The 20,382-nt window shown below is 47.0% G+C and overlaps 1 protein-coding gene across 2 annotated transcripts in view; it reads right to left on the reverse strand.

Moving 5' to 3' along the window:
• Positions 1–2,017: 2,017 nt before the first annotated feature.
• The window catches only part of Adam19 (ADAM metallopeptidase domain 19), an 84,545-nt gene continuing 66,180 nt past the window's right edge, over positions 2,018–20,382 (reverse strand). Inside the window, exons 12-23 of one of the 2 annotated variants that reach the window (XM_078051656.1) lie at positions 19,258–19,435; positions 17,941–18,030; positions 16,147–16,342; positions 14,738–14,846; positions 13,031–13,235; positions 12,047–12,124; positions 11,799–11,952; positions 10,699–10,843; positions 9,782–9,866; positions 9,249–9,473; positions 6,123–6,275; positions 2,018–5,515 (exon numbers count right to left, since the gene is read on the reverse strand). In XM_078051656.1, the coding sequence (XP_077907782.1) occupies positions 5,462–5,515; positions 6,123–6,275; positions 9,249–9,473; positions 9,782–9,866; positions 10,699–10,843; positions 11,799–11,952; positions 12,047–12,124; positions 13,031–13,235; positions 14,738–14,846; positions 16,147–16,342; positions 17,941–18,030; positions 19,258–19,435 (1,672 nt within the window). In that variant the 3' untranslated portion in view covers positions 2,018–5,461. The remainder of the gene's footprint in view (positions 5,516–6,122; positions 6,276–9,248; positions 9,474–9,781; positions 9,867–10,698; positions 10,844–11,798; positions 11,953–12,046; positions 12,125–13,030; positions 13,236–14,737; positions 14,847–16,146; positions 16,343–17,940; positions 18,031–19,257; positions 19,436–20,382) is intronic. The other variant, XM_078051662.1, reaches the window with a different exon arrangement.

Genomic DNA, 20,382 nt, shown 5'->3' on the forward strand with positions numbered 1-20,382 from the left:
TATTTGCATCTTGACCTTCCTTGATCATGGAGGAGTTCAACTAGTTCCTCTAGCTTTAGGAGGTCAGTCCCCATTGTAAAAGAGCATGACTACTAAAAAAAGCCCTCCAGAGTCTGCCGTGATGCCCTCACTGGAGCGGGAGAGGTTGTTTTTGGAATAGGGTCCATTGAAGGCAACAAATACTGAGTTCATGCCTGGGCCCTTACCGGGCACCAGGCAAAGTAGGCATTCCATGTGAATCCTCACTTTAACTCCTCACAGAGTCCTACAGTGGATATATTTTTTGATCCCCAATGTATATATGAGAAAAGGAACTTGGAGAAGATGATTGCCCAAGGTCACACAGCCAGGGAGATTTGGAAGTTGACAACTGATTCTAAGCCGATGGTCTTAACCACCAGGTGGTGTGTTTTCCCAATAGACTAACCTTACACCCTCCTGCAGAGTCTGATACTACTTTACTTTCTTGAGATCTGTGATGTCTTCCTATCCAGATATGAGCTGCATGAGAGTTAGTCTGGGCTTACTGTTTATCCCTTGTTCCTAACATATAGTTAGAATTAAAAAAAAACAACTGAATTTGGTTGGGGGCCAGTTTCCAATCCATGGCAATCCTACGAGAAACCTAGCATGGTAAGCAGAGGGACTCTGAAACCAACATAGTGAGGACCTTCTGAGCACATGGCCTGTGGTGGGCACTGTCGGGTGCTTTCACACAGAGTGATGTTCAGGTAGGTAGGTGAGTCTGCTTTCTGTCACTTTAACAAGTATCTGAGACAATCACTTATAAGGTGAAACATACATGGGTTTTGGAGATTACAGTCCATGACTGGCTGGGCCTGTGGCTTTGGGCTTGTGGCAAGACAGCACCATAACAGCAGGAGCGCATAGAGCAGGGCACTCATGGCTGGAAGCCAAAGAGAGAACTAAGAAGAGTCTGGAGTCCCTATTTTGCTTTGGGACATCCTTGAGGACTTTCCTACTAGGCCCTGTCTCTTAAAAGTTAACCACCTCCCAACAGCATCTTCCTGGGGAATAAACCTCCAATTGGGGGATATTTGAGATCCAAATTACGGCAATATTCTTCTTAGTTGCATACAAAAGGAGACTCAGAATTCTGACACTTAATCTTGACTCATACTTCTTGTAAGTGGCAGAGCCAGGATTTGAACTCAGGTCAGTACATCCAAGTATTATTCTGTTAACCAACAGATGATATCAACCCAGAGGACTGGCCAAAAGAGTGGACAGTGTCCTATAAAACAGGCAGAGGTGTCTGCATAGGGATTCATTTCACAAGCCTGAGTGTTACAGTCATGAAAGCATTTGTGTTTAGATGCCTTTAGTGTCCTTAGGTGACCTCACAACCATGAGAGCTTAGAAAAGTACAGTCGGATATCAAGGACCCTCTCTCAGGATTTCTGTGAAAATTAAATGAGATAAAGAAATGTAAAATGTGCAGCATTTTGCATGTGTTAAGTCCTAAGACTCCGCACACCATTGTTCCATCTGTTGCAGAAACTCAAGATTGAGGTAGGGATCAAATGAGAGCGTGAGGGCAGACCCCTTTGTGAACTGGAAAGCACTGGATGTGAGCTGGATTATCACATAGGGCTCTGGAATTAGCCCACGCAGCATGGCCCTGGCTGCACCTGTCTACCCAGCCAGGAGACCTTGGGCAAGTGTCTCTCTAAAGTTTCATCCTTAGCAATGAGATGAGTCATCTTCTAAAGGCATAGTATAGGAGAAGTAAACCAGAGAACCCAAGATCATTCGGGTCTTTAATGACCCAAGACCCAGTTAAACTAAACCAGCTCCTGCCTGGGTGCAAAGGAAAAGAGTCCCCTCTCCCGGCCATGGGAAACCCAGGCTTTGCTGGGGCTCAAGGTCAACCCTAATGGCCTTGTAGGCTGGACTGATGGTCTTTGTCTTTCTAAGGAGAGCTCATGTCATGGATTCTATCTGGTCCAAGCAGTGAGACACTGAAACAAACACACAAAAGAGATGCCAAACCAGATAACATTCCAAATGAAAAAGTTTGTTTTAATTAAATACAAACAAGGAAAAAAAAAAAGGCACCATGGCCCATTCAAGTATTTTGCATAGATGTACAAATATTGTAAACAATTAATAGGTGGATAAGAGAGAAGAGGATCTGTTTTTCCATTAAGCATCTCCCAAATAAAAAGAAAATTCACATTGCCCTGGATCCCTAACGCATACATACACACAGTGGGTGGTGCGAGGGGATGTTCAGAGGGTGGCTTTGGGGGAGTTGGGCTTGGATTCTGCAGAACTTCTCCTTAGCAGGCTTCCCTAGGGATGGGACCCCTTTCCAGTTGGCATTCCCTTGGCTTGTGTGGGTGCCCTGCAGAGCTGTTATACACATATTTAACACAATTACTGGCTTTGAAACTTGTCCCCAATTTTTAAAATGCAAGTCTTCCATACCCTTTGTCAACTAAGAAGAAATTAGGTCATACCTAAGGGGAGGCTTTATTAAAAAGGATTATTGAAGGATGAGGAGGAGTTACTGCAATCGGGGAGGGGGAAATTGCAATGCAAAGAATACTCAGACTTTGAGATCTGCAAGAAGCTTAGAGTTGGGGCAGGAAAGGGCTTTTCTCTTACAGGTAGAAGTCAACATGGAGGAAAGGAACCTACAGCAAGCAGGTAGTGCCACTTGACTAATGTCCCACAGAGCCAGGGAGCCAGGGGGCTGTCTTCCTGAGGTTTGCATTCAGAGATGGCTCCAAGGCCCCCGAGAAAACCATTCCCAGGTTTCAAAACTGTCAGGAGCCTAGTTTAACTTCTAAAAAGATTTACATCCTTCTCTATCTGAACAAACAGCATGCCGTTGATGGACAGACCAAACTGGAGTGAAGCCTCCCTCCTCCCCACCAGACCCTGGACCTTCACCTACCCTCAGCCCAAGCCAGACACAGGCTGTTTGTAACAGTCCTTCCCCAAAAAGACGGGGACAGAGACTCCCATGAACACTATTCTTTCTAGCCATGTCCACTCCTTCTAATAAAAGAAAAGGCCTTCTCTGCCAGGGCCAGGGGATGCTTGTGGATTTGGAGTCAGTTGGTCCGAGCATCCTCCCTGTGGCCATGGTACCCTCCTCTCCGTATGGCAAAGTTCTCATCTCCTGTGATAATCCTTTGGAATAAAGCCCACCTTCCCTAAATCCAGAGGTGTTTGTACTTGAACCCTCCCAGCAGCGCTCTAGGCAGAGGAGTGACCAAGGCACTCTTCTCCCTGGAAGCCTCTCTGACCTGCTGGAAAATGACTCCCAGCTCCCTGAACGGAACCAGGAGTGAAATGGCAAGTAGAACGGGCTGCCCCAAAGTTTCCATCAAATTAAAAAGATTCCACCATCTTCCAGTTCACAGTATAATTTTATGGGATGGAGATGGTATTAAGAAGAAAACCCAAAAGAAAACAAAAGGAAAGGGAACAAAAACCAGGGCTCTTTCCACTATGGTCCCAGTAGTGGATTTGGGGTTCAGAAGGCTCATGCCATCATCTTGGCCACCACATGGTCACTTCAGAGTGGCCTACCTCCTGATGTGAGGGAGAAGGGCTGCATCAGCCACAGGAGCATCCAGGCGACACTGGGTTGGTTGGTTCATTTGCAAGGGATGCGGGGGTCACCTTTTCTGGGACCCAGTCTGGAGGCACAGGGCATTGGGTGCAGCATGCTTAAATGGAAGGCTGTGTCCTATCTGAATCTGGCAGTAAGAAGGTGAGGAATGGAGATGGGGGAAGTAGGACCCGAGTATCGTAGCCACCCTGAGGGAAGAGAAATGCATTTTCCTGAGATCTTTCTAAACCCACCCCATGTTTGTCCCCAGGTGTGCATTCCACATCCCCTACCTGTCTACAAACCCAAGAACATTAGTTCAGCACCTACTATCTGCAGAGAACTATGAGGAGGCTCTTGGATGGTGAATAGGGAATCAAAGGATCAGCCCCCTCTTTGCACTGAGGTCTTCAAGAGCAAGAAGGTGGGAGGTCCCTGGAAAACCCTCAAAGGAGTGAACATTAGGCCAGCTCCCCTCTGGGGAGCTGCTCAGCACCTTTCTGGGGGTAGGAGACAGTCTCTAAGAGATCACCCCCAGCTATGCTATAAAAATTGTCCGACTAGCAGAGCACCCCACAGACTTCCTCCTGAGCTCCAGACAGAATGAGGTCCTTGGAGTCCAGTCCCTCATCTGCTCAGAGCAGTGACCAGAGGAGAGAACGAAGGAAGTAGACATCAAAAGCCTGGTTGGAGGGAGGAGACGCTGCCCCAGCTCAGACTGTTTCACTGCAGTGATTGACAGCTGCCTTCTCCAAGGATCTCTGATGCTCCTCCTTCACTACTGCCATAGCCATCCCTGGGGGACCTCACCTAGATGTAGGTGAGGGAGTACAGAGGAAGAAGCACGACCTGTTGAGGTCACAAACACAAGGAAAAATGAAGCTAGGCCCCCATGGCTATACCCCAAGTCCACTTGGGTCAACACTCTTGAGATCCAGTGCAGAAAATCCAGTGGCCACCCCATGAGGCAGGACCCTGACTCGTAAGTCACAAGCACCTGATTGCTAGAAAAGTCAGGACTGCTGGGGCTCCACTCACCAAAGCACCACGTGATAGAGTGGGTCTGAGGGGGAGGAGAAGGTAGAAGCGTGGAATGCAGAAGAGAACCTAAGGGCAACCAAGAATTACCAAGAGTCCAGTGGCAACCTTTGGCATCATGGCTCAGAGGAGGCCCAGGTCTGGTGCTCCCCCTGCTGTCTACATTGCCTACAAATAGTACCTGTCTGAGTCAGTGTGACCCGTGTGAATAAAGGGACTCAGGCTTGGGAGATAGGGGGAAGGGGACTTGACTTGTCACATGCAGCCATATAGCCAGGGGCTGTCGTTTTGACCAAGCCCTGGGCTGGTTGGACCCTTTCTCAATTCCTAACAGCTAAAAGAGACGGGTGAGGGCCCAGCCTCTGTTCAGCTTGGGATCTCCAAGGGAGACAGAGCAATGAAAAGCTCTCACACGTACCCTCCATCACAGGCCCTGAATGGATGACTTCTCCAAGCTAAGCTCCGGGCAGAGGGGCTGAGCAGGACTTGCCCCAGCTAGCTCACCAGCTCAGAGGGCCTTGCCCACCTCCATCAGCACCTCTGAACGGGGAGGACAGAGGGCAAAGCTGACATTCGCCCTCCGCTGCGCTCTCCCCTCCCTACCCAGGGTTGTATATTGCACAAAACAACATTTAGAAGCCATTCGATAGTAGTCCTCTGGGCCTCTGAAGAAGCTGAGGAGGCATGAGTCAAGAAGGAGAATTTCCGAGATGTGGTGGTTCCAGGAGGAGGCCAGGAGCTGCTCAGAGGTGTCTAGACATGCTTCTTCCAGATCCCGTGGTCCTGGAAACTGTGGTGTCCAGAGTCCCCAGGAAAGCAAGAACCCTCTAGGTGGGTCTAGATTTTGGAGCTGGTCATCCCAAAAGCTCTCTGTGATCGGTATTCAGGAAACTGGAAGGAACAAAAAGGCAGGGAGAAAGAAATCAGCTTGATGTCCACTGGGGGGATTCATGAGGAGCTGTGCTCTTGCATTTTACAGATGGAAGGGCAGATACATCATCCGTTAAGAAAAAGGCTTCCAGCAGAAATCGTGGACCATCAGCCTGTGCAGAGGTGTGGGGGGGGCTCCCCTGGCAAGCTGGGGAGTCCACTTCCTCACCTCGGCCCTTTCACACTCCCAGGACTGGCAAGCTGAGAACATCAGCCCCAGAGAAGAGGTAAGGAGAAAGGCTAGGATACCCGGCCTACTGCCACAGCTGCTTATTACTGCCCTTTTATAGATGAGCAAAGGGGCACTCCAGAAAGGGACTTGTTCAGGACTACCCAGCAGGTCTAGTGTAGATGCAGGTAGAAGCTACCACAGTTCAGGCACCAAACTGCTACCTTTCACATGAAACCAAAATCCCCATCACTGATTTCAGGGACAGTCAAGCAGTCTCCAAAAAATGCTAAGCTTTTGTTCCTGGTTTTTGCTTTGGAAGTTCCATTCAGACAAAAAGCATGCACTGGTTTGTTTTCTCAGCCACACAGGTGACCTCTGGGACTCTCGTGGACTCACCTTTGAGGCAGGAACTATCAGAGGCTGGGACTGTTGAGGGCCAGCAACAGAGGGCCTAAGTTCTGAGGCACCATTTGGCCTGGGGAGGGTCTTGCGGCCTGGCACAGGGTTTGCAGGGAGCGCCTTCTGGGGTGGCCGAGGCCTGGAGAAATCCTGGAGAGAAAGAAGTCAAGCTTCCAGATGGTGCCTCGTATACAGGAAGCACTCAACACAAATTAGATTAATGAGTACACTAAATTTCTTAAAATCAATATGCATTTCTCTACACTAGTTAAGTTTCTTGAAACAGGAATGTATTTCTTATGTAGATGGGAAAAAAAGTTTAGAGGGGCAAAGAATGAACAGCCCCAAAGTTGGTAGGGTTTAAGAGAAGCCAGTTCCTTCCCTGAGAAGGTCACTCATGGGTAGAAAAATGGGCTAAAGGCAAGCATGCAGAGAGGCCAGGAAGAATGCTGAGGGCCAGCGTGTTCTCTAAGAAACTGTAAGAGAACTGAGAGCAGAAACAAACTCAGACAGCAGGAAAAGTCATGTTCTCCCACTCCCAATGTGATCACCCTTCCCAAACTGCAGTAGCTGCTGGAGGCCAGGAGAGACCTTCTAGGGAAAGTGATGCGGGTGCAGACGTTGCCTGCAGTTGAGGAAATGCAAAATGAGCCACTAGGGGGTTGCTATCTGGGCCTTATCAGAATGTCAGCACCAGGCCTTGCAGAGCAGTGACCTGCCTCAGGCCACATCTGATAGGACCCAGCTCAGCTCTGCCATGGGCCTCAGAGCACTGTTTCCTGGAAGCCAAAGCAGCCCCAGGCTCAGGGTCCCCTTCCTTAAGGGGCGGCATCTCCATCAGTCAGGCTGCACAAGGCAGACACTGGGTGTCATCCCAGGCCAACGCCCATCTGCAGGTGATCCTCAAGTCCTGTTTACTCTTTTTCTCAGTCACTCATCCTCCCCACGCTTCCATTCCTAGCTCAGTGCAAGCTCCCACCATCTTTCTGAGGACAGTGTTTAAACCTGCTGACTAGTATGCTCATTTGCCATCACAGTGACCTTTTTGTTTTCTAAAACTATTTTTTTTAAATTTTTTTTTAGTTGTCAATGGACCTTTATTTAATTAATTTATTCGTATGTGGTGCTGAGAGTTGAACCCTGTGCTCCACACATGCTAGGCGAGCACTCTACCACTGCACCACTACCCCAGCCCCTAAAAAACATTTATTTAACTGAAGTGTGATACATACATCAGGGCCATCTGCCATCAGAGTTTCCCTACTAGTGGGTCCTGGACCAAGAAGGCCCTTTCCTCCCCTGCCTCACAGTCTAGCTACCTCCTTCTCTTCTTTCATACCAGAGCTCAAATCAAATGTCACCTCCCAAGGAGGCCTTTCTTTTTTTGGTACTGGAAATTGAGCCCAACGGCGCTTAACCACTGAGCCACATCCCTAGCCCTTTTTTGTATCTTATTAGAGACAGGGTCTCACTGAGTTACTTAGGGCCTCAAGTTGCTGAGGCTGGCTTTGAACTTGCGATCCTCCTGCCTCAACCTCCAGAGCCACTGGGGTTACAGGTATATGCCACCATGTCTAGCCCAGGGTGGCCCTTCTGAGCACTCTGTACCCCTTCTTCACAGAACTGACCACTGTCACAGCTACATGCATCCCAGAGCCTCTTCCCCAGCCGAATGGTAACTGCTTGCTCATTATGGCTGGTACCAGGCAGAAGCACGTGGGTGGGAAGCACAGAAGAGGTCCTGAATGCTTAGTCCCCACCTCTCCAGAGGGCCCACATCACCCAGCTAGGAGGGTGGACCTCAGGTCTGGCCTGAGACTAGACAGGATAAGTGCCTTAGGGCTGGGAGGTGGGAATCTCACTTAGCTGGGGGACACTTGGGTTTAAGTCCTCCACCCACAGACCCTGTGATCTTGGGCAAGTCCCTCGACCCTGTGAGACTTAGCAACCCAGAGACAAGAGGGTAGAAATAACTCACTTCTTGGAAAGGCTCTGAAGGGGGAGGTGGCTGGCTCCATTTCATCCCTGCAACTTCCCCTCAGAGCAGCTGCCCGCACTGCCTTCCCTTGAGAACCCCCATCTGAACCCCAGGTCCTGGAGGAGCCATGCTTGGGATCTGGATGTTGCGACACCTGTCACTGCCTCCCTCTCCCCTTCGCCCTGTCTCTACAGGGTTGCTTTTTCTCTCTTGCTCCTTTCTCTTTCCACTGCGTGTTGAATTGTGTACACTCCCTCAAAAAAAAAAAAAAAAATTCAAATGTTGAATTCCTAACTCCCAGTACCTCAGAATGTGACCATATTTGGAGCTGAGGTCTTTAAAGAGGTGATTAAATTAAAATGAGGCCGTTAGGGTGGGCTCTCATCCAACCTGGTGTTCTTGTAAGAAGAAATACAGATACAGAGATACCAGGGAGGCAGAGGAAAGGCCACATGTGGACATTGTGAGTGGGCAGCTGCCTGCAGGGCAAGGAGAGAGGCCTCAGGAGAAGACAACCCTGCCAGAACCTTCATCTTAGGCTTCCAGCCTCTGGAACTGGGAGAAAATAAACGTCCACGGTTCTATCCACGCATTCGGTGGTATTTTGTTATGGCAGCCCTAGCAGCTGAATACACTCCCCCTTCTTGTGCCATGAACAAGGCATTGGGGTACACAGACTCTCCAACAAGGGGGTGATAGTGACAGATACAATTTGGAGGGACAATACTATGAAGAGAGTCCAGCTCAGACCTGGGGGTCAGGGGAAGCCACAGGGAGGAGTGGCATATAAGACCACATCAAAAGGGCCAAAGGGAGCTGGCCAGACAGAGGGCAGAAGAGAGGATCAGGCAGAGCAGCATTTGCAGCTATGTAGACAGGAGGCGAGCACCGGGGACCAATAGGAGTTAATTTTGGGTGGAAGGTAGGTAGTGGTTGGTCATAAATGAGAGGCTGTCTAGGGACCATATTTCCCCATGCTCAAACTGTTCTAATCCTCTCTGAGCCCCCTGGATTCACCAGATGGCTGGAAGGGCTGTCAATTCCAAGTCCATCTTCCCAGATCTGACATTGCAAATGCAGGTGGCCTTTTAAGGGTGATGCACCCTACCACCACCACTGACCAGAACTACTGAGAATCCACTTACCTGGGAAATAATGCAATTTGGTGCAGGGGGTATAGGCCGGCTTGGGGGAGGCCTCCTGGTTGATTCTTTTCTCTCTACTTGAAACGCAGTCCCTGGGGAGTTTCTGGTAGCCCTGTTCAGATGTATTGGCAATGGTACAGGTGGGGATCCACCATGCAGATAGTCTGGAGGGGGCCGGGGAGGAGGCTGGGAGGGCTTTCTCAGGGTTTCAGGGGTGTTGGTCACCTGTAGGCACAAGACAAGGATCATCTGAGACAAGGATTTAAAAACTCAGGGGGTGTCCTGTGTGGGCATCTCATGGAGATGACCAGAGCCCAGGGATAGACAGATATGCTGACCTGTTACAACCCCTGGGATCCTAGAAGTCAGATCTTAAAGCCATTGATGGACACCAAAACCAATTGTTATGTCTCTCAAGTCATTAAGATGGCTTTTATTACCAGTCCCTTGGGCCTACAGAGACCCTTGGGAAAATCTAACAGGATCCTGAGGAATAAAAGAGAAATAGCAAAACAACACCTCCAAGCCCTTACCTTTCGCTTTCCCTGGGGTGTCTGCAACTTGAAAGTTGGGTTGGCATGACCAGATCCATTGTTTTGAGACACCCTGAAGGGACAACTGGAAACAAGGAATAGAGGAAGAGAAGAGGGGATGTTGAGCAAGGAGCAGAGGCCGAGTCCCTCTGACCCAAGCACGGCCAACCCACTGCTAAATCTTCCTTAGTGTACTCCGGAGGAAGTGGGACTGGTCCACTCTTAAATTCCGTCTCCCTAGGTAAGGACATTTGGCATGGTCAATGGAGAGCTGCTAAGCAACGAAAGTTGGCCTGACACAAAACAGAGCTTTCTAAGCACCTTATCTTCACCTTCTGTAGATCTTTCCTCCCTACAGAGATACAAGAATTGTCAACCAATTCCCCTCAGGCATGGGTTCAGAAAGACCAGGGATTAAAAATTCCCTTCAGGACAAGTGTAATTTAATAGGGGACTCAGAACTTACATTACGATATCCTAAGGGTGGCATCACATTACAAAAAAATTAGTCTACATTGGGCTGATGTCTAGCCACCTCTGTAATGACTGGGCTTGGGCAAGTCATTTCTTCTCTGTTGCCACAATTTCCTGCTCTTTAAAATGGGGGGCAAATCAATTAGATAAAGGATGGCAAATGATTTTATCTCATATTCCAACTTTAGTTGTTTAGGGGCATTCTGCAGAGGATTTGGAAGTGATGACCAGGCTCAGTAGAGACTATTACAATGAGATCATCTTAGTAAATGTCTGGCATGGTCACAGAGCATGACACAAAGGAGACAGAGACGACGGCACAAATTCTACATTCATCTTCCCTGAATCAGACCCACCACCACCACCCTTCCAACGCATATTGCTTACAGAGAACTTTGTGATCCAGAAGGGAACCCCAAGTCATTGATGGCACCCTGTCCTACCTGAACTGCTGCCTCAGCTTGGAAGGGAGGGCCGAGGGCTTGAGCTGGCCCAGCTTATTGTTCTGTTTGCAGCAATAGTACATCAGCGTGAGGACCGCCAGCACGAAGAGGGCTGAAAACACTCCCGCTATCACAGGACCAACACCTTCCAGAAAGAGAGCTCAAGTGAGAGACTGAGGAGCTGGTTGAGCTCCAGCAAAACAATATATTCCTGATTCTTCTTCAGACTTGCTTTGCATTTAATTTGCATTGCTTATTTTAGCTTATAAATTATGATGAAAATCACATATTATGTACTAATGGGACACCACTAATATTAGCTTAAACAGCTAGTTAACTTGCTTCAAGGGGACCTTATAATATAAATCTGCCACGGGCACTTTGGTTTAATTGAAGATAGTCTGTTTTAAGGCAAGCAGATCAAGCCCTATTATCATGTGTCACTAGTTTCTGGACTGAATCGTGATTTTCCTGGATGCCAGGCAACCAACGCAAAATACTGACAGACTCCTACCCTTCATCCACGATTTCACCAAAACTGACTCAATCTTCTCATGAATTATAAATTTAAATGCACAAAGTACCTTTACACCAATGAAACACTGCTTTTATCAGTTTTATATATTGAAGCTTCTTCCTTGAAAGATTTTATTCTTGAAAACAGTAACTTGCTACTATTAAAGGAAAAGGTTCAGAAACCACAGGGCTAGAGTATCTGAGATTTCCTACTAAAAAAACTATAAGTGTTCCGAGTGTTCGGTTTTCCCACTTTAACCTTTGTTTATGCAAAGAAGTCTAAACTACCAGAATGTACCCCACAGTAATGTTTACTTTTAAGTACCCAAAATAGGACTAGTCAACACCCTGTCCCACCAAAAAAGGATGTGACTATTCAATGACCTATAGTCTCTCTTTATCTCTCGTTCCACTAAAGCAGGATCACCTCCTCAGTAAAAGGACAGACAGAGACTGAGCCCAGTCCCCAAACCAGTTGCTGGTCTCAGATCCCTCCCCGCCACCACCCCTTTTATCTTGGTTCCCTCATCTACAAAATCAGGAGTATGCATCAGTCTCAGTGCAGATACTCTGCAACATGCTACCTGTCCCCATGGTGCCATCCCTCTCACAGCAGGCAGGGGACTCACTCTCGGTGGGCATGGGCCCACTGTCGATGCTGCCTCCTTGGCCCGGAGTGTTGCAGAAGGGTGGTGCCCAGCCCCGGAAGCAGTGGCAGTTCTGATTGTTGTTGCAGACCTGGGGTGAGGGAAAGGTAGGGGTGTTAGCTTCCAGAGAGCCCCAGCCTCCTACAAGGCCTGTCCTCCCAAAACCAGCCCAGAGGAACACGCACCCCATGACCATTGCACTTCTTCCCACAGCCTTCGGTTTCAAAGAAGGAGGTGTTCCTGCACTGTCCTTCGAAGCAGATCTGCAGGGAGGAGGAAGCACAGTTGTCAGCACAGCAGACACTGGTCAGGAATTAGGAGATGGGATGTGGGTTTTGCACTTAGAACATACAGGAACCTGAAAAGGCAGCCCACTTCAGGTTACCACTGTGGGAAATGGAAAGAGCTTAAAAAGCCAAAGATAGAACAGGAATTAACAAAATTTTGCTATGACCTTTGTGATTAGGGAGGAAAACACATATTATATTGTTAAAATCCTAATTTAACAATTATAATGAAATATTTATTCCATATTACTACTATATTGATATATATGGGTTTAAAAAAATTTTTTTGTACTTTTAAGTGGAAAGAATGCCTTTATTTATCTATCAATAGGTGCTAGTTTTAATATTATGTTTAACAATAACAATTCTGACAGTAGCCTTCTCTGTGCTAGGAACTATACCCTGAGCTTCAAAGTTCTTTATGAATTCTTCATCCATCTGAGGTAGTTGACATGATTTCCCCAAGGATTCCCTAACTTAGACCATTTTTAATTCACATGATAACTAATGATATAGACAAAATCAATAATAGCTGGTCCACCTAAGTGTGTTAGAAACATTCTCACTTAATCCCTAGACTACAAGTGACAGTCTATTGCTATTGCTATATAAGTTTTCTTTCTTTCTTTTTTAGCTGGAGTTGGACACAATATTTTGTTTTCATTTATTTATTCGTTTTTATGTGGTGCTAAGGATTGAACCCAGTGCTTCACGCATGCGAGGCAGGTGTTCTACCACTGAGCTACAACCCCAGCCCTTTGTAAGCTTTTAGAAGCCACTGAGAATGAGAAGCTGGGGAGGCCTCTCCTTTCAGAGCTCACCCTTCTCAACCTCTCCTCTCTGCAGCCTGGGTCCTGAGTGGGACTGGGGAGAAGGACTCACGTGATTGTAGCCACACTTGGTCCCGGTCATCACCAGGCCTGGGTCCAGCATGTCACCCTCTTCTTCGGGACCTCTGTAGACATGGGTGCCCCGGCACCGGATCTGCCTTCCATTCATGATGATGGTGGTGTCGATGGGGACTGCGTTGGACTCCAGGGGCCGGGCCTCAGAGCTCTGACACTGGATCTTCCCACACTTGGCATCCCTGAGCCCCAGAGAGAGGGAGGAAAGGAGATGGAATCAGGCTGGGAAAGAGCGAGGGTATGGCAGAGCTTCAGTCTTTCTTGGCCAAGAGAGCAGGCTTGGGTGGGGTGGGGCAAAGACACAGGCGGTGAGGGTGCTTTAAGGGAGCCACCAGGGGAGACCCTGTATAGACCCAGATCAAGGCAAGGGAGCAGGCTCTTTGTCTCTGAGCAGATCTCGGCCAGAGAAGATGCCTTGGAAAGTCCTAACTTCAAGGACAGCTGCCTGACCTAAGCAATCTGTTCCCTTATGTTCTTTAGGTCACCATCCACCTTGTGCTCCAGCCAGAAGCCTGGGGACATTTCTGCCTCCTCCTTCTTCCCTGCTCTTGGATTCAAGCAGATTTCCAGCCCTGCCAATCCTCCCTCCTACATATCCACCCTAGCACACATCACTATCCTTTCTTCCCTGTACTGTAGGAAACTGATTTCCCTGCCTCCAGTCTCACCTCATAGGAGTTTAACCTCTCATTGCTTTCAGGCCAAAGTCTGAACTTTTCATGACCTACTTCCTGCTTAACAGCACGAGCTCATTTCTCATCATCCCCTCTTTTTTGCACCTCTAAATTAAGTATACCTAACTACTGTTAGTTCTTCCAACTGTCAGTTTTTTTTTCCAACCATCTCTCTGCCTAGAACACCCTTCTACACACCAGCACCATCCCTGACCCTGCTGGTTTAGATAATTGCATCATAACTGTGCCTAGGTATAAGTTCTTTGGGAAACCACACCAGGCCACTAAGTCGGGTTGGGTGTCTCTCTCTCCACATTCTCAGAAACACGCTGTATTGCTAATTAAAAGCTTTACACACTCAGCACAGTATCTTGTACATGGTAAACCTTCAATAGATAATGGTTGGATGCATGGATGGGTAGACGGATGGATGGAGAGGTGGATGGATCCAGGTGGTTGGATGGATGAATGGATAGGTGGGTAGGTAGATGAATGGATGAACAGGTGAGTGGATGAACAAATGGATAGGTAGATGGATAAATGGATGGATGGATGGGTACTGGGTAGATGGGTGAATGGATCCAAGTGGTTGGATGAATGGATGGATAGGTGGATGGAGATGGATGGATGGATAGGTACATAGGTAGATGAATGGGTAGATAGGTGAGTGCATGGTCAGTTGGAATGAATGAATGACAATGAGCACTCAAATAAGGGCATAAGTGCATTCAGTACAAATGATCTCAGAAAGCCAATTCCCTCCCCCTATTGTAAAAAAGCTCAAAAGGAAGCCTGATCAGTTTTCCATCAAGCTTTGCCAACCCTCCCTCTGATTCCAAAGGGCTGATTGGTATATTATTGAAAAGCAGGCCAAGAATAGAGACTTTAGCTGACTTGGGTAGAGGCCCAGCTCTAGGACCAGTGCCCTGCTGAGCTGGGAAGGAGAAAGGCAGACAGAGCAGGATTTACTCTGTCATTCTTCTTCTCATGGGGTCTATACTACTCATCACCTCATGTTGCACTTCTTGTGTTCGCCGTTCATGTCCTTCCCACAGTTTCCAAAGGTGTCTCCTGCCACATTCACCTTCTCAAAGCACAGGTCAGGGGCAGGCCGGGCTCCTGGGTGTGCAAGAAACAACTTTTGTCAATACACTAGCCTGCCAGAAGCCTCCAGGGCAAAGCTAGCCTTTGGCAAAATCAAGAGGTTAAGAATGTTTTTTTGGGGGGAGGAAAAACTCAGTCTCTTCCTGTTCTCTTATCAGGCTATTTCATTCCCATTTCTCATCAAGATCAATTCATAGAAAATGTCTGATATCCATTTTTCATGCCCCACTGAGGATTTATATCTCTGGGGGGTTTGCATGCTAGGATTATCTCTAATGAAGAAGAATCGCCATATTTTAGGATTTAAAAAAAATGATAATGCATATAATAAAGTATAAACATATGGCATGGCTTTGGAATTTTTCCTCAGCCATTCAATCTCTATTCCCCTTTATCCTGGAAAGGCAATAATTATTAACAGTTTATTTTCAGAGAGAATTTTATCTCTCTCTTGTGTGTCTCCCAGGTTACAATTCTATGTGTACCTTCTAGAGAAAATCTATCTAATAAAGAACGGAAGTTTATTGTATCCAATGTTCTGTGTCTGGCATTTTTAGTTAATTTTTTTTTTTGTGGGGGATAATTTTATTCACCATGCAGAGCAGCCTTCTTTCTATTTCTTTAGCTGTATAGCTTTCCAGAATTAGTTTAATGGGTTCCTCCTAAAGGACATAGAGGTTATAATGCTGTGACTAACAATAGCACTATAAAAACATCTTTGTAAATTTATCTTCACATAGTAAGCAAGTACAAGTGTAGGTCCTAGGCTGTTTCCCAGCAGTGGAACTGGTGGACCCAATAAGTGCATTTAAAATTTTGATATCTCTGAATTACTTTCCATAGGGATTGTACCTATCTCTTACTTTCACATCCTCCACAACACTATATATGATCACTCTTGTTATATTATTATTTTATCATCAATACTCTTAAACTAAGTTTCAGTCTTTAAAATCTGATACATGAGCAATTCCATCTGGTTATAATTTGTTTTCCTTTAATATGACTGAGGTTAAACAACTTTCCGTAGCTTAGGGGCCATTTTCCTTTGCTCTTCTGTCTCTATCATCTGTTCATTTGTCTTTTGGATTCTTGTCATCTGTTTGTCCCATCTGAGAACTAAAAGCACCTAGGGTCTGGGAAGAATGCTGTCCATTCATCTTCCCTGAACATCCACCCAGAGTCCAGGCCGTGAAAGAGGTGGTATCCAGGGGTGTTCTGAAGCCAAGATGGTAAGCCGCCCGAGGGACTGGAGGGGAGGCTGGCTCTGAAGTTCTGGGGGGATGGAGGCTGTGTTCCCCGGAAAAACCCTTACCAGGACCCCACAGCTGCTGACACTGCTCCTGGTAGGTGAGGCACATGCCATTGTAGCAGTAGGCCTGGCCGCCCTCGCAGGGGGTGCCGTCCATCTGGTAGAAGTTGGTGGGGCAGTGGGGAGACTTGCCCGTGCAGTACTCTGGGAGGTCACACTGCCGCGCCTGCTCACGGCACAGCGTGCCAGGAGCCACGAGCTGAATTTGAATGAGATGGAGGAAAAACAGTCATTTTCTTGCTTGCCCTTAACCCCATTAGCCAAGGGATTGTGAGCATCACTCTTGCAGAACAGAATGTTCCAGCCACCAGGGTTATATCATAGCAGTTTTTACCCCATGAGCCTTCTAATGCAATCAGTGACTCCAGAGTTTTCAAGGTGCTAACTCACTTCCTCTTTGCAGCCGTCTTAAGTAGAAATAGGTCAGAAATAACATTTATGCAACATTTTAGGGCTTACTATGTGATTTAGTAACAACAACAAACTTCATGCAGCTCCCACTCAAGTTGCCCAGTGCCAATATTAGTGCATTTAGTTTTCCTGATAGTCCTATGTAATATAATTATCCCTGTTTTACAGATGATAAAACCTGAGGTTTAAAGGTAAAGTAATTATCCAGAGTCTCACAGTTAGTCATGGCAGAGGATCCAGGCCTACTAACACATTCAAATATACACACACAACATTCATACAGTACCTCTGGATTTATAAAGCATTCCAGCAATAATGCATTCCCAGAACTGAGCCAGGTACTGGGCTAAGTATGTTATATACACTTATGCTACCCATGAGCTATGTGCTTCTATTTACCCCACACTGCAGATCAAATAACCTGATTAGTAATAACACACGTCAGGAAAATAGTAAAACCTGAGCTTCCACTTAAGTAGTTATTTATTAATTTTTTTTGGTTCTGGGAATAAAATTCAGGGGTGCTTAAACACTGAACCACATCCCTAGCCCTTTTTATTTTCTATTTTGAGACAAGGCCTCACTAAGTTGCTTAGGGCCTTGCTAAGCTGTTGAGGCTAGCCTCAAACTTGTGATCTTCCTGACTCAGCCTCCTTACTTGCTGGGATTACAGGCATGCACTCATCATGCCTGGTCCTATTTGAGTCTTAACAGCCGCCCCCCCTCCCCCCCCCGTGATCCATGTTATTAATACTGATAAAGAACCTACACTCAGTTAATAAGTCCCCCAAAGTCACACATCCCAGGCTTGAAGTCAAGGTCTCAGACACCAGGAATGCTTTGTGAGTCTCAGACTGAAATCCTGGCACTAAATGAAATGATCACACTCCATGCTTATTCTTAGGCTTGGGTCCAAGGACTTGACCCAGCACAGCCTCCCTGGGGTACACAAAGTCATACCAGAAGGTCTGCAAATTCCCCCTGAGCGAGGCAAGAAAACTCAGGACTGAGGACAAAGCCCTCCTTTGGTCCTGGGTGACTACACACCAACCACAAGGTCCTCCCAAGAGAGAAAGCAGTCGGGCCCTTCTGCAGGCCATGCTCAGGCCAAGTTACTTGCTGAGAGACAGGGGCCCCAGCTGCAGTGGTGAGCAGGGGCAGTGTGTGGAGGAGAAGCTGCAGGGCGCACATATCTCTACCAACCTGGAACAGGTTGGAAGCAAAGAGGAGCCATTCTGAAGCCAGTTTGCCGGGCCCAAATCCCAGCTCCTAAACGATCCCATCACTCCCCCAGGATGGCAGCTGAAGCCTGGCCACACCTGCCTCTCACACCCTAGCACAGCAGTCACCTGTCAGGTCAGGTCCCCAGGGAACAGGTCCACTTACCTTGCACTGGTGGCAGCAGGAGCCATGAGCACACTCGGCCCCTTCTCTCAGGGTGCAGTTGGAGGCATTGCAGCAGGGGTTGTTACATTCCTGAGGAGGCAATGAGTGGGCGTGAGTCTCTGGACAGTCGGGCAGGCATCAAGAATGAGAGTCCTCCGGGCAGGCGGCAAGAATGAGAGCCCTGCAGGGGAAGGGCTTTTGCCACCTCCCCAGCCCCAGCCCTGCCCCATGTGCCCCTGCAGCCCCTGCTCCCTAGAATTCCTTACCAGAACATCACTCAACAGCTTTATCATCAAGGTCATGAGCACGTATCACAGACCGTACACGTATGCACAATCCCCAGGGGCACCACGGAGACGCACAATATTTTGAGTGTGACAGTTTTCCCAGGCATTTCCCAATACATATGTGTATGTGATTATAGTTATTTTATAAAATCATCGTATTCACACTGCTTTTAATACAACTCCCTCCTTTCTGAAGGGTCTGGCTCATCTCTGAGATGATGGTAGTGGGGGAGATATCATCTTTAACTTCTGAACGTTACATGCTCATATTTAACAACAACAAAAAAATAGCCCACCACAGAGGAAGTTATAAAATCAGATTTTTCCACGTACACAGACCCTCACTTTCACTTCTATCATATACTGTTACTCATGTATTCTTCCCCAATTATTATGCATTAACTGACATATTTTCATCCTTCAAAAAATAGAGATGAAACAACTCAGTTCTGCTTTTTTGCAGAACAACATGCTTCTGTTAAAAACTACAGAGCTGGGCTGCACGCCCCCCGCCCTCACTTTGAAGATGAGAAGTAAAGAAGGAGCATTCTGCCCCTTCTTCCTCTTAGCAGCCCTTCCCAGCCTTGCCGGCACTTCCTACATCCACTTTTAATCATCCCTTCTCCAGGCTAAACAGCATGAGCTTGTTATTTTAAGCAGCCTCCTAAGGCTCATGTTCAAGTTCATAGACCCAGCTGTGCGGCCTCCAGAATAAATTCAGTGCAGCTGGAGGGCCAAGGAGGCCACTGGGGAAGAGAGAGACAACATGCCCCAGGGTTGCGGTTTCTGGTTTGACCAGATGCTCACAAAGGCAACGCCACCCTGATCTTGGACACAAATAGTTCAACCAGAGAGAGGCTGCAGAAGCAGTGCACCTGGAAGGCTTCTGCCCACACCTGACACACAGTGGGGGTCTTTGATGGTCACGTGTAGGAAAGGCCTATGAAGAAGTAATTCTTTACTGCATTCTCTTTGGATCTGGAGCTTTGAAGCCAAGGCAAATTCTTCCCTCCTTCTAGCACCGTCTTACCTCTTCCTCCCCACAGTCGCACTCTTCCCCATCTTCCAGGTACCCATTCCCACACCTCCGGCCTCCATACAGTGTCTTCGTGTCTGGCAGGTTGGAAAGACACATCCCACCGCCTGATTGCAGATACCTGTCCAGCTCCCTCCTATTGCATCCATTGAACACTCGGGGGAAGGGGTGCCTGGTGGACGACAAGGCTGGAATTGGCTGGGGGTCTGCTACCCATGAGGCTGACTCCACCTGGCCGCAGACCCCCTAGTTCCTCACACATACATTTTGCCCACTTAGAACTTTCAGACACACTGACTTCAAAATCTTTCATGGTTAATCATGAAATACTAACCATGTCATAATGTTTAATTTTTCTTACTCTGTATGGAAAACATATTTGAGAATTATTACAGCAGTATCTGCCTTTGTATGAGGGAGTTGCAATAAGCAAAGGGTTATGCACACCTTACAACAAGGCCTCCAGAACAAGATATCACCCAACCCAAAATTTTACTGAGGCTGATATCCGATGGGTATTCTCTGTGATGGAGGAACAGTCAAAAAAGGTCAAGATCATAGGTTAATTTTTTTTTTCACAAGCTAGTAATATGTATGCAGAGCACACTTTGTACTAAACTATCCAACTCACAAACTTGTGCTCTTTATCTTATAAGAGCATGAAAGTTCTTGGGTCCTCTGATTAGGAAAAAGAAATGAAAGTACAGCAGTTCTCCCTCATCCGCAATTTTGTTTTTCACGGTTTCAGTTACCTAAAGCCAACTGTGATCTGAAAATATTAAATGGAAAATTCCAGAAATAAATAATTTATAAGTTTTAAATAAATTTTATTATAGTTACATAATTATATAGTTAATTATTGTTATAATTATACTACTTTATTATTAGTTATTGTTTTTAATCTCTTTCTGTACCTACTTTAGAAATTAAACTTTAGCATAGGGCTAGATATGCAGGAAAACAACACAGGATACATGAGGTTCTCTATGATATGTGATTCCAGGCGTCTGGAATGTCTTAGAATGTGTCCCCTGCAGACAAGGCAAAGCTACTGTGCCACAATTTAGATCTAAAAAGGGAGGGTTACCTGCTTCCAATTCTCTTAGCCAATTAAAGGTG

Source organism: Ictidomys tridecemlineatus, chromosome 1 (assembly GCF_052094955.1).
Source record: "Ictidomys tridecemlineatus isolate mIctTri1 chromosome 1, mIctTri1.hap1, whole genome shotgun sequence".
Lineage (NCBI taxonomy): Eukaryota > Metazoa > Chordata > Mammalia > Rodentia > Sciuridae > Ictidomys > Ictidomys tridecemlineatus.